The sequence below is a fragment of the Cyprinus carpio genome, chromosome B16 (genome assembly GCF_018340385.1).
Source record: "Cyprinus carpio isolate SPL01 chromosome B16, ASM1834038v1, whole genome shotgun sequence".
NCBI classification, from domain to species: Eukaryota; Metazoa; Chordata; class Actinopteri; order Cypriniformes; family Cyprinidae; genus Cyprinus; species Cyprinus carpio.
Window position 1 is genome coordinate 24,776,921 of NC_056612.1, and position 15,970 is coordinate 24,792,890.

The 15,970-nt window shown below is 34.3% G+C and overlaps 1 protein-coding gene and 1 long non-coding RNA gene across 2 annotated transcripts; one reads left to right on the forward strand and one right to left on the reverse strand.

Moving 5' to 3' along the window:
* Positions 1-10,682: 10,682 nt before the first annotated feature.
* LOC122140038 lies at positions 10,683-13,458 on the forward strand. The gene is made up of 3 exons (XR_006156763.1): positions 10,683-11,454; positions 11,599-11,706; positions 12,112-13,458. It is a non-coding gene; the product is annotated as an uncharacterized LOC122140038 (long non-coding RNA).
* A 115-nt stretch (positions 13,459-13,573) lies between these two features.
* On the reverse strand, positions 13,574-14,845 carry LOC109106251 (type-4 ice-structuring protein LS-12-like). Its single transcript, XM_019119633.2, has 4 exons — positions 14,773-14,845; positions 14,614-14,683; positions 14,245-14,371; positions 13,574-13,878 (listed from the first exon to the last, which is right to left on the reverse strand). Exons 2-4 carry the CDS (start codon positions 14,657-14,659, stop codon positions 13,659-13,661), a joined length of 393 nt encoding a protein of 130 aa, XP_018975178.1. The 5' UTR covers positions 14,660-14,683; positions 14,773-14,845; the 3' UTR covers positions 13,574-13,658.
* Between the last annotated feature and the right edge of the window lie 1,125 nt (positions 14,846-15,970).

Here is a 15,970-nt window from a genome sequence, read left to right on the forward strand (position 1 = left end):
CAAAGACTAATGAACATGCAGCATCTCCTCTCCTACTCTCCATTCTGACTCGCACTTACAGTTGTTGTCTCCATTTCTACCTCTTTCATACGCATTAGCTCACTCTTACCATCTAATCTCCACTGCCCCTCTTAGCTGAAATTAAAGCATAATGATTTCATTGTGTTTTTTTCTTCTTCTTTTTTTCAAGAAGGCTCTATCATCATCTGCACTGCTTCCTTGTAAATATTCTAATAAAAGCAGTATTAAAAAGTGCAGAGGCAAGAGAGGAATCAGAAGCGCTTCGCTCTGTATCGACTGATCCTATGTATCACATCAGGTTTGGTCTTGGTCCGGATCCATTCAATTACTATAATGCATCATTATGAAATAGGCCAATTACATGACTGAGCTCAATGCAAAAATAGTATTTAATTTCTTTAAATGAAAAGCTCCAAAAAAAAACCCAAGGCTGTTTGGTGGATCTGAACACAGGGCGCTCAGGGTCGATTTCCATTCACAAGAAGACATGAAATGTCCAGCATCTCTGATCCTTGAAGAAACCACAAAAAACAAAAACAACTCTTTTCATCTGTCCATTTCTGCTTCAGTAATAACTGGTTAGAAGAACAGCAACTTTATTTTTCAGAAAGTTTTCAGCTGTGCAGTTGCTTTTATCTATGGAAGCTTGTTTCAAACACGGGATAAAAAATAAATAATAGGAAATTGCAACTTTTTTTTCTCACAATTATGAATTTTTTCTTGCAACTCTGAGTTCATTCTAACTTTTTTTCCTCAGAATTCTGAGTTTGCATTTCGCAATTCTAAAAAAAAAGTAATTGCAATTTTTTATCTCATAATTCTGACTTTTTTTCTCACAGTTGTGAGTTTTGATTTCACAATTTAGGCATTTTTATTTATACATTGATTTTTTTATCTGTCGTTTGATATAAAGTCAGAATTATGAGACTATATCTCCCATTTCCCAAATTTATACCTTGCAATTTTAAGAAGAAAGACTTAATTGTGAGATATACACTCACAATTGCAAAAAAAAAAGGTATTGTGAGATAAGAATAAGTTGCAATTATTGAAAAAAAAAAAAGAATAATTGTGAGATGTAAACTGTAAAAAGTAAGATTTCACGAGTTATAAATTTTAAATTCGGAAAAAAATTAAGAATTCTAAATTTATTTCTGAGAATTTTGAGTTTATATTTCAGTTTATTAGTAAATTTAATAAAAGCTTCTTATTCATGAACCACCATATGCTAATTGTACTGAAATGTATTCAAAACATTTACACATATATGAAAATATATTGCATGTTAAGAGTGACGGCTGCTATTATCATCATTTTAAATCATTTAAATAATGTTTTAGAGATGGACTAATGAAATTAAAAACAATAATTTTTCATCTTCTAAGTGTTTGATGGAGATCATTCGCTCACTCGGGGGGGTTGGCATTTGAGGCCAAACATTAACCAAATATCAGGGTGAGTGCATTTTCTTTGATTAATCTCATAACCTACCCAAGGGTTAAAGGTCTGTGGGCAATATGGCTTGATGCATTAGATTATCTTATGCATAATGATTTATTCATAAGTCTACAATTATTTTGCAGTAAATGGAAGCTATTCCTAAACACAACAGTGGAACGTTGCCTTTTCTGTCATTATTGGAAGCTTACTGGGGATGTTTTGTTCCAGTGCAAGAGGTAGACTAGCCAGTGCATTAAAATTATCATTAGACAAGTGCCATAGCTGCAATAATCTGACTGAACCAAGAACTGGACAGAAAGAACACTTTGACAGGAAGTGGTCATCTAAACAGCAGCACAGAAAATTATGGGATCTAAAAATAAAATAAAATTAAGATCACTAAAACTAAAATACCAATAAATTAAATCGAAATAGAAATATTTGAAAATGATAAAAGATTATTAAACTTCAACTAAAATGAAAATAAAAAATTAAAGTTAAATATTTAATATCGAAATATGATAATAGTATATAAATAATTCTAAACACTAGCATTTATTATAAGCTTGTGTAATCGAGTGCCACTATAAATGCTCCAGCTCTTTATTGCAGGAAGGATTCTGATTGGCTGTCAATGTTTGTATGATTCATCAGCTGGGTGGAAAAAATAGTTCTGAACGTGATTTCAGCCATATCAGTCCTCTCCATTATTTTTATAGTTGTGGTGTGGACTTCCCTATTGTAATACAAATAAAACAATTATTAATTCTACATAGTTATGGTTATATTTATTGTCCTTGATGTAAACAGCCCTTCAGTTTTAAATGCTGCTGTACATTGTGCTCTCTTCATTCGCTCACAAGAAGTAAAAGCTGTGTGTGGTGAATATGAGCGAGAGCCTTCAGGAAAAAACTCAGGAGTGTAGCATGACTCAATACCTAAGCAGGCTAAGTAAGAGTAATGTTTTAAAGATTTCTTGTTTTATATGGGAATAGTATGTCACGCTTCAGAATGATTTGCAAATGCCATTTCATGTTGATTTTAAATGCACAACTACCTTTCAGAAGTATATGATTTATTTTATTTTTATGTAAAAACTTAGGATAAGTTTAAAGTGTAAAGGATCTCTCAGCCACTGACACTACATGTCATCTCCTATGGGAATATAACAGATGGGTAGCGTCGTGGTAAACTCGTTCATACATAGAAGTGGCCCATGCTCATTCACTTTTGAGATCAGATTCACAGGCGTACTCTTTATAGCAGTATTTCCAAATGAAATGTCTGAAAAACAAATCTATAAATGTGTTTTTCATCATATGACTCACTGAGTTGATAATGAATCACAGCAGTTTCAGGAAAGAATTTAAGTCGGATGTGATCTGAATGCACTTGAATTGTCTTTTTTGAAAAGCTTTAATTCTGATAAAAGACATGCTGGTCATCGGCTGAATTCGAAGTTATTTGCCTTTTACGTCACTCATCAGGATCATGACTACAATGTTTGCTTCAGGTCTTAAAAAGATTCTATGAGAGTTCATGGGTTAGAGATTTGTTAACTTATTTAAATTACTTATTTAAACCTTTGGAGGCAGTAGATTTCTTTTAAAATATATCCAATTCAATTCAAGTTTATTTGTATAGCGCTTTTTACGATACAAATCATTGCAAAGCAACTTTACAGAAAATTAAGTTTCTACAATATTTAGTAGTAGCTTATCAGTGGTGACTGTCAGTTCATGTGCATATGGCAGAAATGTTCAGAAAAATCAATAAAAGACGTAAACAAACAGACGATTAAAAAAATAAACATAAATAAAGCAATCAACTTATAGCAAAATGTGGTAGTTCTGTATGTTGTCTCTGGGTTAGCATCATCTGAGGTCCACTGAGGGGTTGGCATCTTCTCTTCTCAGGTGTTCTGGATCCAGACTGGAGCTTGTGTAAATCCTAGTAAAGCAGAGAAACAAAAAGAGACATAATTAGCGTAGCTGCTGTTCGAGCCAAGTAAAATTAATTAGTTTAACCCAAGCTAAAGAATAATAATGCACATTTGATCAGATATAACTGCAGTCCAAAATTATGAGATGCATTATTTGAATGCTTGGCCAAAGAGGTGTGTTTTTAATCTAGATTTAAACAGAGGAAGTGTGTCTGAAACCCGAACATTATCAGGAAGGCTATTCCAGAGTTTGGGAGCCAAATGCGAAAAAGCTCTACCTCCTTTAGTGGACTTTGCTATCCTAGGTACTATCAAAAGTCCAGCGTTTTGTGACCTTAGGGAGCGTGATGGGTTGTACCGTGGTAGAAGACTAGTTAGGTACGCAGGAGCTAAACCATTAAGGGCCTTATAAGTAAGTAATAATATTTTGTAACTGATACGGAACTTAATAGGTAGCCAGTGCAGAGACTGTAGTATTGGGGTAATATGATCATATTTTCTTGACCTGGTAAGGACTCTAGCCGCTGCATTTTGGACTACCTGTAGCTTGTTTATTGAGGATGCAGGACAACCACCTAGCAGTGCATTACAATAGTCCAGTCTAGAGGTCATGAATGCATGAACTAGCTTTTCTGCATCAGAAACAGGTAACATGTTTCGTAGCTTGGCAATGTTTCTAAGATGGAAGAATGCTGTTTTTGTAAAATGGGAAATATGATTTTCAAAAGACAAGTTACTGTCTAATATAACACCCAGATTTTTGACTGTAGAGGAAGTAACAGTACATCCGTCTAATTGCAAATTGTAATCTACGAGATTCTGTGTAATGTTTTCTGGTCCAATAAGTAATATCCCTTGTAATGAATGCTTCTATTCAGTAATAATGCATTTAATTAATCAAAAGTGACAGTAAAAACATTTAGAAAAAAATTAAATGCTGCTCTTTTGGAACTTTCTATTCATCTAAGAAACTTGAATAAAAAGCCATATTAGAATGATTTCTGAAGGCTCATGTGACAGTGAAGACTAGAATAATGATGCTAAGAATTCAACTTTGAATCACAGGAATAAATTACATTTTAAATTGAGAACAGCTATTTTAAATCAATATGTTTTTAAATATTATTTTATATAATATTTCACAATATTACTGTTATTACTGTATTTTTGATCAAATAAATGCAATGTCTTGGTGACCAGAAGAGATTTAAACATTACCAAATCAAAACCAAGCTTTTGAACAGTATGTATATTCACATTTTTTATTATTATTTATATTAAAGTAGCTACATTATTGTCTTTGTTACAAGGAACTTTGACTTATGATTCTTTTAAATAAGCATTGTGATGCACCAGTATTTTATCATATTTAACTGCTGTGTTGTTCTATAACATGCAGCACATTTCCAGCGCATCCGTTTCACTGTGTTTACTAGTAGCTACTGACCTCTTCAATTGTCTGTCTAAACACTCCACTGACCCTTGTAAGCAGATTTTCCGCTCCCGGTCAGAGCACGCCTGTGCCAACAGGGATAGATCGATAGCGGCCGAGCCTGACATTGATCATGGCTAGAGATAGTCTCATCGTTCAGATGTACTCGCAACATGTTTGTGTGGCTACATGAACCCAAACCAGATTCAAGCTGATATCAATCACAGGTCGTCCAGCGTTCAGATCCCTCTGCTTCTGTTCTTCACAATCAAACACACAAGATGTCAGCGTATGGAAAGAAAGAAGGATTAGATACAACAGGGAGGTATTGAAAGGGAATTTATGTGGAAAAATAATAAGGTGTGGGTGTGTGTGTGTGTGAGATAGATAAAGAGAGAGAGAGAGGGAGAGATGATTTGTGGGCCTCTCTTGTGTGCTAGCATTACAAGAATGGCCCTCATGGGTGGCATGAAAAGGCTCTTGATTTTAAGGAGTGGTAACTTGATATTCAAGCTCCTTGCCCTGATAGATTTATTTACATTCAGTGCCTCAGTCCTGTCTGGAGAGAGAGAGAGAGAGAGAGAGAGAGAGAGAGAGAGAGAGAGAGAGAGAGAGAGAGAGAGAGAGAGAGAGAGAGAGAGAGGAGGCATCGCTGTTTGGTGATGATCATGTTTTGATTGAAGGTCTTTGTGCTTTTTGAACAATCACACTAATTATTTGTAGGACTGATTTTGTATTATTTGCAGGACTGATTTGATATTATTTGCATGTGAGGTTTAAATGTTTAATGTCAACATGAAATCAAAGATCTGATCTTCTTGATTTACATTTGTGTTCTTATTAAGTTTAGTGCCTGCTCCATTGGGTTTTAAGGTCTAGTACTTTTGAAAAGTTATTTTTTTATTATTTCCATTCATCTTAATGGTGGTTGTTTGGCTGGAAGTTGAAAGTTTTTAACCCAGTTATTGACCTTTTTGTTCTCATGGGCTCTCATTGCTAGAGAGAACTGTTTTTGAGGTTTGCGTTTTGAACATGAAAATATATTATATTATATTCTGTGAGTATATATATATATATATATATATATATATATATATATATATATATATATATATATATATATATATATATATATATATATATGTGTATATATGTATATGTGTGTATATATGTATGTATATATATAAATTTAGTCACTTAGATTTTTCTTCTTTTGAAAGTAGTCTCATATCATCACAAAAGCTGCATTTATTGTATTAAAATAGAAAGTTCAAAAGATATGATTTACTATCAATAGCATATAGCCTTATAGGGACTTATTATTAGGTTATTATGGACTTGCGTTATTATGGACTTACCTTCAAATTCCAAAGCTGTTAAAACTGTAAAAAAAAATAAATAAATAATAATAATAATAATAATAATAATAATAATAATAATAATAATAATTGAAACGATTATTTCAGTAATAATAATGATAATATTTAAACACAATAAATGTTAACTGAAATCAAATAAAATATATAAAATAAAAAATAAAAGCCAAAGCAATGTTTAACTTGATGTATTAAAATAACTAAAACTACCTGAAATGAAACTAAGTAAAAACTATATAAACATTAAACACACACACTTAAACAAAAACAAACAAACAACAAAATCACTGAAACTTTAACTAAATTTAAAATGAAAAAGGAAAACAAAAAAATAAAACTTAATTAAAAAAACTCAATGATGCCAAAAAACATTGTAATGTGTTGATATTAAATATTATTATACATGTTTTAAGTTTATGTTGTTTTGCCCTGACATAAAAAAAAAACAAAAAACAAAACAAGAGCAGCTGGGTTCAGCAATTAATTTAGAAAAAAGTATACAGTTTTTACAGCATCAGCCCTAAGTGAGAGAGAGAGAGTCTTCATTTAGGGCAGTGGACCTATTTAGCCTGACGACCATTAAATATGAATTAAAAACCACACAGGCCTTTTTGCCTCTAAAATGTCATTACGCATCTTTATGGCGAGCAGTTGTTGAATAAGCAGTTTGCAGGGCTCCCCGGGGTGGTGCTGCTGCTGGATGTGCCACAGGGCCAATGCATGTAGTACTAACGGAAAGCTCTGGAAAATAAGCAGGGATAATAGCCACTGAAATGGAATTTACATTAAGAGCCCTAACGGAGTGGAACACTTCTGGTTTGGCCCGTCTGAGGGGCTGAGGGGGGCGGGTGGGGGCCTTGAGTGGAGCATCACCATTTCCTCAACTGGCTGCTGGGGAAAATGAAAATGAAATTGCAGCATTGGAACAGCAGGTACATTAATGGAGAAGCATTGTGCGCCCATTAAATATGTCTTGCCAAACAACTGTGGTTAGCTGTACTTTAATATTAGAGCAGCGTTATACAAAAAGAAGTTTAAGGATTTTACACGTGCTCGTGTTATGTTGCACATTTATATGTCCTAATCAGACACAGCATGATTAAACAAGACATTTTTTCAGCAGGTTGCACAACTCGATATACTATTGATTTGTATAAATATGTATATATCTATGTGTGCACTTTGATGCAATTTGAAAAACAGCTATCATTGCATATTAGCCATAGAATTGAATTAAGAAGGCCTTTTAAGCTGCATTTCAGTCCTGAAATCTTTACTGAATATGAGTTTTGAATTGAAAGAATTGCAATTTGAATATAAGAATGTTAAATTAAAAATAATTTTTTTGACATCATGCAGAGGAAAAAAAACATTTTATGACCATGAATTAAGAATGTGATCGCAAAACTTGCAAATTTGATTTCACAGGTAAATCACAATTTAACTAAATTAAAATGAGAGGAATGAATCAGTACAAAGCGGCCATGATTGAAACCAGTCATGAAGGTCCAATTTTTGAAAATCTGGAATCTGAGGGTGCAAAAAAAATCTAAATATTGAGAAAATCGCCTTCAAAGTTGTCCAAATTAAGTCCTTAGCAATGCATATTACTAATCAATAATTAAGTTTTGATATATTTACGGATGGTAATTTACAAAATATCTTCATGGAACATCTTCATGTATTGTTGGCTATAGCAACAAATATACCTGTGCTACTTATGACTGATTTTGTGCTCCAGGGTCACACATATATATATATTTGCTATTTGATATTTTTCTATTATCTTTCTATGGCAGTAATAGGAAGAGTAGTATGCTATTTGTGATCCCGAATTTAGCAACTTACTGTTGAGTTTCTGAGTCAGAGCTTGAACTTGAGTGGTGTTCCAGTTAAAAGTTCCTACTGATAACTCAGAATTACCAAGTACAAATGGAACACACCATCAGTTCAGTAAACTTCTCTTGCTGATTCAACTTCCAGTTGGAGCCACAGACTGATGACGCATTTCCGCAGTAATTATGTGTTTGATTTACCTCGGAAGTCAGATGTCAGAGCTGGGAATGAAGTCACACCCAAGTGAGAAAAAGTTCACTCATTTTACTTCAGACTTTTAGACATGATGTAATGAGTGTATGACATGATAATGATATGGAAATATAACAGAAGCTTTACAAAAATTATAGTATTTACAGCTTTCACTTTTGCACACGTGTAGGAAGCAGCCATCTTGAATTCTCAGCTTGGGGTTGAGTGAGGCGGACCGAATTCCCGAGAAGGGCTTGTGTAAGCGTTCCATTTTAAAAACCCGACATAGAGCTCTGAATTTCCTACCTCCAATGACAAATCAAACACAGCACTAACATCATACATTTACATTGAAAAAAAAAAATGATGTAAAACTACTTTCACTCAGAAGTTGCTAAATGTCACAATTAATAATAATTAAAAAAGCCCATTAAATTTTATGATGAAATTTTAAAGTAGAAAGACCCGAATTAGTTTTTTACTCCAGTAATGTTTGTTTTATTTACAACTTTGAAAAAAAAGAAGAAAAAAAACGTATTTTGTACAGTGATAGCAAATATTTTATATCTTCATTTTCAAAACATCTGATTAACATTTACAACACAGTTTATATTTATTTATATATATATATATATATATATATATATATATATATATATATATATATATATACACACATATATATGTACGGTATCTTTGCATTCAATTTACAGAAAACTAGTTAACACTGATGGCAAATTTTACATTTTTGTCTCTTCTGACCAGCTTAATCATAATATCGCAATAATTTTTCCTCTTTAGCAAAGTCATTAAAACCTTCTGTGGATTTTTTTTTCTTTCTTTTATTTATTTGCTTGCTTGCTACTGGGGCAAATGGGAACACAAAAATGATAGAAGAAGTATAAAAGAGGCATAACCAGCTGTGATGATGGAAGTGTGAAAAGCATCCATTTAATTCAAATTCAAATGGAATTCAGTTCTTCAGTTCTGAATTTTGTATGACCCTTGTAATTATCATATTCATAATCCATGATATTTGCAAAAACACGAGACAATTTTGCACTTGCATGTCCAAAAAGCCATAACAATCCCATTGTGCTATTTTCTAAATGATGGTTAATTTTAGAAGGCTGTATGGCAAAGGAACATTTTAATAAAAACGTTTAATAATTCCGTCTCATTTTAATTTCCTAATTAAGAAGGAAATGCGGAAGGGAGAGGGGAGCGGCTCCAGGAAAATACAATTAATTTAATTGTCCTTTTTAATCTTGGAAACGCCGCATCCTAGCGAGCCAGCCGTTGTCTTTCTCAGCGTCTCGCGAAGTGCACCTGCCTCCTCTGTCAGTACAAAAGAACAATCCTTCACTGGCCTGCCTCTTGCTCAACCGCTGGCTCTCTACTGTTTTCAAGTCTGTTCTCTAATTCACCTCCACTTTGTAGCTGAACCCATCAGTCATGGGCATAAAAGACCCACTGTGCCTCTCAGGACCACTGGATGTGTATTAGAGCAATTTAGTGTAATTTACATTTTGCTGCAGGTCCCATTGTGAAGACCTGTCTAAAACTCACTGGGGTGCGTCAAACTTGCCTTATGCGTTTCTTTTTTCCCCGCCGTTAATGGGCTGACCTCAACTTAATGAAAGAATGGTCTTCTAATTGCTACGCGTTTGCCTTAGAAAATTGCATGTCTTTACCACATAAGTTAAGTTGAATAACTTTGGTTCAAAAAAAGAGAAAAAAGCAGGAGGAAAATGGTCGTGGAGATCTGATTTGAACCTGTATTCATTTTTGCTACATGGTTTCTAAAAAAGCACTGTGTGTGTGTGTGTGTGTGTGTGTGTGTGTGTGTGTGTGTGTGTGTGTGTGTGTGTGTGTGTGTGTGTGTGTGTGTGTGTGTGTGTGTGTGTGTGTGTGTGTGTGTGTGTGTGTGTGTGTGTGTGTGTGTGTGTGTGTGTGTGTGTGTGTGTGTGTGTGGACAGAAAGAGAGATAGAGAATAAATATACATCAAAAATAATAGATTCCAGGTTGAACTACCATAATATTTTTTTTTTTCAATATAAAATTAATATATTACTTTATAATTATGTGTAAAAGAGTCACCCTGTAATTTACGGGAAAATTCCTAGAAGACCCTGCATGAAAGATCCTATCTATCTATCTATCTATCTATCTATCTATCTATCTATCTATCTATCTATCTATCTATCTATCTATCTATCTATCTATCTATCTATCTATCTATCTATCTATCTATCTATCTATCTATCTGTCTGTCTGTCTGTCTGTCTATCTATCTATATGTCTGTCTATCTGTCTGTCTGTCTGATGATCTCCATCACTGTTTAGTTCTGTACATTAAGTTTAATTTGATTTGCACTGCTCCTTTTAGCCCAAAAATGGCCTTTGCTTTCTAAGGAGGCCGTTGTATTTCTTCCATCGCCTAGCAACTATCACCAAGGCCAGCGCTTCATTGTTGCTGAGGCAAAGCTCTGCGTGCTGCATTGGCCGTCTTCAGATTCATCTGCACGCTTTGCATTACTCTATAGATTTGACTAAATGCATCTGATATTCAGGTATGTTAGAGACATACACATGCACTAAATGGCATAAATAATGATTAAAAACCATTTGCCATTTGAATGATCAAATGCATAGGTGTGAAAGAAGATGCTTTAAAGAAGACGCCAGCCTATAGAACAGATGAACTTATATACAGTGGAAAGAGAGGGCGGGACTTTTACACAAGTAAAATTTGCTTGACGTCATTTTTACACAATATCCTTGAATAGCACCTGTGTGCAGGGGGGTTGTCTGTCTGTCAGCTTTGAGTAAAAAACATAACCCATGTCTGCAAAACCTACCCATTAGTATCCACCACTGACCAGAGACGCAGAGCTTTCCTCGCGCCCGGGGCCCTTCAGGACCGGCCGTTTTTTCAAGAGAGAAGACTCCTCGGGAAGCATTGGTCCTACAGTCTTTCCTAAGCGAACCTGTAGTTTTGTTTCCTATTTTCAGCTAAAGCACCTTGGAGTTTGTAGCAGTACTCCATTCATCTGGCCTCTGTTTTATTTTCAAGTGCTGCAGAGACTCCAATTATCAGCGGGAGCCTTATTTTTCCTCTTTTTCTTTGCCTATTTTTCTTTCTTTTTCGTCAAAGGCAAGCCCTTTCGACTATAAACTGGTCCCTTTGAGAGACGCACAATGGCTGTTCGTGGTGAGTACCAAGTGTTTTATTTTATTTTGAAGTTTTTGTGACGGGGAAGGATATACCTTCATGTATGCTGTATTTAACATTAATTCTGCTGCCTTTAATCATCTGCTTTATTTTCATTTATCCATTTTTGATCCATCCTTATAGGTCACCAGCTATTAAGGACTTTGAATGCATATTTCAGAACATATGGACCAAGGAAATGTAGATTAATTAGACAGAAGAGATCTGTTGTACATCATGTACATCATTCTGGTAAGTTTTTATCAATTTGGAAGAAGGAAAATACAATATTGTTATATCTTTTTAGACATTCAACACTGTTTTACTGGTAATGTTTTATAAAAAAAAAAAAAAAGTGATTTCCTTTATTCATTTTTGACAAATGATGCAATTTTGCTTTGGAATAAACAACATTTTGCAGATATGCACCCCCAAAAGGCTTAACACATGGCATTGAATTTCAAAGAGAGATACAAAAATGTGCTTTATGAAGGCTGACATGTGCATGAAAAGCTTGCTGTACAAGGAGAAGGTCATGCGGACTCACAGCGTGTCCCTCACGCCTGTGTGACCTTCACGCCAGATATTACATGTACTGGGGATGTGAGCTGATAAACGACCAAATTATTGCTTCATAATGAGTTAAACCTCTGACAGATCATTGATTCATGCTCAAATGGGACAGTGACTGCAGTCTGCAGGCCAGGTGTTGCATTGACCGAAAGAAGCGGCGAATAAAATCATGACTAATGAGTTTGTGAATTTCTCTTATTCTGTAAGCTCAGATGTCTCCAGTGGTAATGCATGCCTCTTTTAGTTGATTAATATCTGATTTTTCATTTTTGACTTTTTATTAAAAAAAATAAAACCAGCTTTTTCTGTGATTAGTCAGAGAAGTCCATTGCCGTGTGGAAGACTAGTGATTTTGTTGTTTTTATTATCTTAGAAGACAACAAATCATAGTCTTCCTCAGGGCTCTGAGATGAATGCCTTCAATGCACAGAGAAAATAAGCAGAGTTTATTTATTTACACTGCCCTCTGCTGCCAAATGAAATGACCGACATGAACTGAGGATATTCATTTGGAAATAAATGTACCTAAATTTGCTTGTGTGGTTATTCAGATGTATGTGGGTTATTGTGAATGTGTGTTTTATTTAGGATAGCTTAACTGACACCTGTAAGTGTTTCTGTATTTTTTTATTTTTTCTTATTGTGATGCAGCTGCCTCGGTTTATTGGCATAAAATATTGTTTTGAATTAAGAAGAGAGCTGGTTAGAGAAATTGGCAGACCTGAGCTCCTCTGAAATCTTTTTGTCATTCTTTGTCATTTTTAGGCATTGGATGTGAAATTGAGATTAACCAGATCAATTAAAATGACAAAATGATGGTGATCATTTTTCACAAGTTCTGCTATAAAATAATAATAATAATAATAATAATAATAATAATAATAATAATAATAATAATAATAATAATAATAACAATAAATAATTTTAAAAAAGTGAACATTTCAGACACAATACGGCCATTTTAGGTTATTTTTGCTCCACCTATTAAATAAATAATTTAGGAGTTGTATAAAATATATTTGTTAAATTGCCCTTAAATCATTAAATCTTAATTCTTTAATTAAAAACAAACCTGATCATATTAATGTATCACTGGTCCTTGAGATATGGCACTGAAATTTAAATGTCCCACAATTTTTAAAATAGCATTTCTACTTTTAATTCAGTTAGAGATAATGACTAGAAAGTTCCAAACACAAATGTAGTATTTCATTTAATTTTGTTTCTTTATTTTTTTATTTTTTAAAGTATGACATTAAATATAGATTAAAAAACATAAATCTATGGGGGGGGGTATATTTTTTAAAGGAACGTTACTACTATAATATATTTTATAGGAATTTTTATTAGGTTTCTCAGCTGTTTCACTTTCAAACACATTTAAAGTTTCAGGAAAATTAAAGATGGTTTGAATTAAATAATTTTAGATTTGTTGACTCAAAATGTCTTTAAAGGTTTTTTTTTTTTTTAATGGCTACTGCATTTAATACATGTGAGATGTGCAAAGAAAAAGCACAGTTTGTGAGAAAAAAAAGGGGATCTCACATTGACCTTTAAATCACTTTTATTATTATTTTAAATATACATAAAGAGAACAAAATGGAAGAGAACTAAGAAGGATTCCTGTGGTTTTACTGGGGAGGCAGGATGGCTTTGCTCTTGTCAGCCACAAACTTGAGGACATCTTCAACATGGGTCTGGAACAAGCCGGCCAGGGGGGCGACCTGAGCCTGGACGGAGGCGGCCAGAGGCTTGATGTGGTCTTCAATGTTGCTGGAGAGGGGCTTCAGCTGCTCCTGGAGCTTCTCAACCATGGGCTGGAACTGGGCTCTGCTCTCCTCAAAGTAAGCGCTACAACACAATCCAAGATAATCAGTACTGCTCTTCTGTTATATGAAGGACTTAATATTCATACAAATCATTTCTTATTGCAGATCATAATTTGTTATTTGAATTGGAGACAGTAAAGTAAAAATTCACAGTGATGCCATAGAAGAAACATTTTGGGTTCCCCAAAGAACCTTTCAGTGAACAGTTCTTAAAAGAACCTTTTCCTATTCAGAAGATCCTTTTTTTTCACTTTGTGCATGCAAAAGTTCCATGAATTTAAGGAGTGTAATGATCAATGAAGACCAGCTGAGTACCAATTGTGATCTTCACTAACATTGTTTAAGTTGCAGATTCATTGCACAAAGATGATGAAGCTCATGGACTTACTTGGCCTTGTTGGCCAGCTCAGGGCCCTCGACGTTCTTCAGCTTGTCCACGAGATCCTGGAAGTATTTGGCGATTTTCTCCAGCTCAGCAGGAGCATCTCTCTTGACCAGAGAAGCTGACTCAGAGCCTGGAACACGAACAGAGATGTTTGATCAATGCAGTCTTACATCTTAAATGGCAGTACTCAAGCTAAATGAGGTGAAAGACTGTACGGTTCTACAGGGCACATTGTTATGTTAAGTGCTTTACAGAGTGAAGATAAAATACTCACAACACACACTGTTCTAGTTTCTGTCTGTGTTACTGTATTACATACAAAATACCAAATATCTTGACAGCATCGAAAGTTAACATGGTTTAAAGTCTTACCAATGGCCAGAGCAACAAGGAGGATGGCGAGGAGGGAGAATTTCATGGTTGCAGGTTGGGTGAGATTTACCTGAACAGAAAGAGACAATAATTAATGTACATTAAGAATCAACAGCAGAGTTTGACATGACCATTGCTATAATGTAGCTGTAATCTTACCTTGTATCCAGGGGTTCTTAAGCCTGATATTGTGATGGTGAGTTCTCTAAGAATCTATGGGTTTTTATAGTCCCGGGACGCTGATTGCACCCGTTCAAAGGGTGACCTGAGTTGATGAAATCATCCACAAAACCTTTAGGCTTCACCTGACACTGAAGTGATTGAATCAAAGTTCAGTAGTAATCTGTGTTTGTGCATTTTTGTGGTGTTTCAGTCACCTGATGACTTCATCAGTTTTAAAGACGACACAGCAGAAGAGAAGATCCTAAACTCTCCTCAGTGTGTTCAGAAATAAACCAGTTTATTTTTGTAAACAGAAATTCGTTTTTTTTTTTTTTTTTTTTTTTTCTGATTAAGAACTGAAAATACTGTTTTGGAATCTGATTTAAATAAATGTATGCCCGAAACTACTTGTAAGATGATTTTAGTGACAGTGAGATGATGTGAATGTGTTATTTAGTTTTATTCATCAAAGCCTTTACCTAAGCGTCCTTATATCTCCAGGTTTTTTTTCTTTTTCTTTCTTTTATTGTATGAAACTGTCTCATAACTGTCTTTGAGACTGATTTTGCATGCATAAAATATTTTATTGCAGTAAAATTAGAATGAAAACAGACTGTGTTACAGTGGTAGCATGGTCTATGAAATGCTGTTTCATTTTAATTATGTTTCATTGCTTTTATTCTTTGACATTTGGGATTAGAATATATGAAAGTAAGATTAGAGAAGGTAATGTAAAATGACCAAAAAAAAAAAAAAATCCTAATTACATTTGTTTTTTATTAAATCAGATACATTTAGGCTAACTGTATAGCCTATTATAATTAGAACATTTTGCTTGTTTTATATTGTAAATATAGCTAAATGCATTTTAATAAGTTTAAATGCAATGATTTTACTAAATAGCTTGACAATGCTCTAAAAAACAACTAGGGGGAAGTCGTGGCCTGACGGTTAGAGTGTTGGACTTGCAATCCAAGGATTGCGAGTTCGAGTCTCGAGCCGGCAGGAATTGTAGGTGGGGGGAGTGAATGTATAGCGCTCTCTCCACCTTCAATACTCTGCTGTGTGTGTGCACTTTGGATGGGTTAAAAGCAGACCACGAATTCTGAGTATGGGTCACCATACTTGGCTGTATGTCACGTCACTTTTTTTTTTCACGTCACTTAAAATGTGAACTGTATAAACCTGTTTTTGA

Excerpts from the sequence above, each read along its gene's own strand:
- LOC109106251 (XM_019119633.2), bottom strand. The coding sequence starts at position 14,659 with ATGAAATTCTCCCTCCTCGCCATCCTCCTTGTTGCTCTGGCCATTG. Across the intron at positions 14,372-14,613 it reads CCTTGTTGCTCTGGCCATTG|GCTCTGAGTCAGCTTCTCTG; the intron begins GTAAGACTTTAA and ends TTCGTGTTCCAG. Across the intron at positions 13,879-14,244 it reads GAGCTGGCCAACAAGGCCAA|CGCTTACTTTGAGGAGAGCA; the intron begins GTAAGTCCATGA and ends ATTGTGTTGTAG.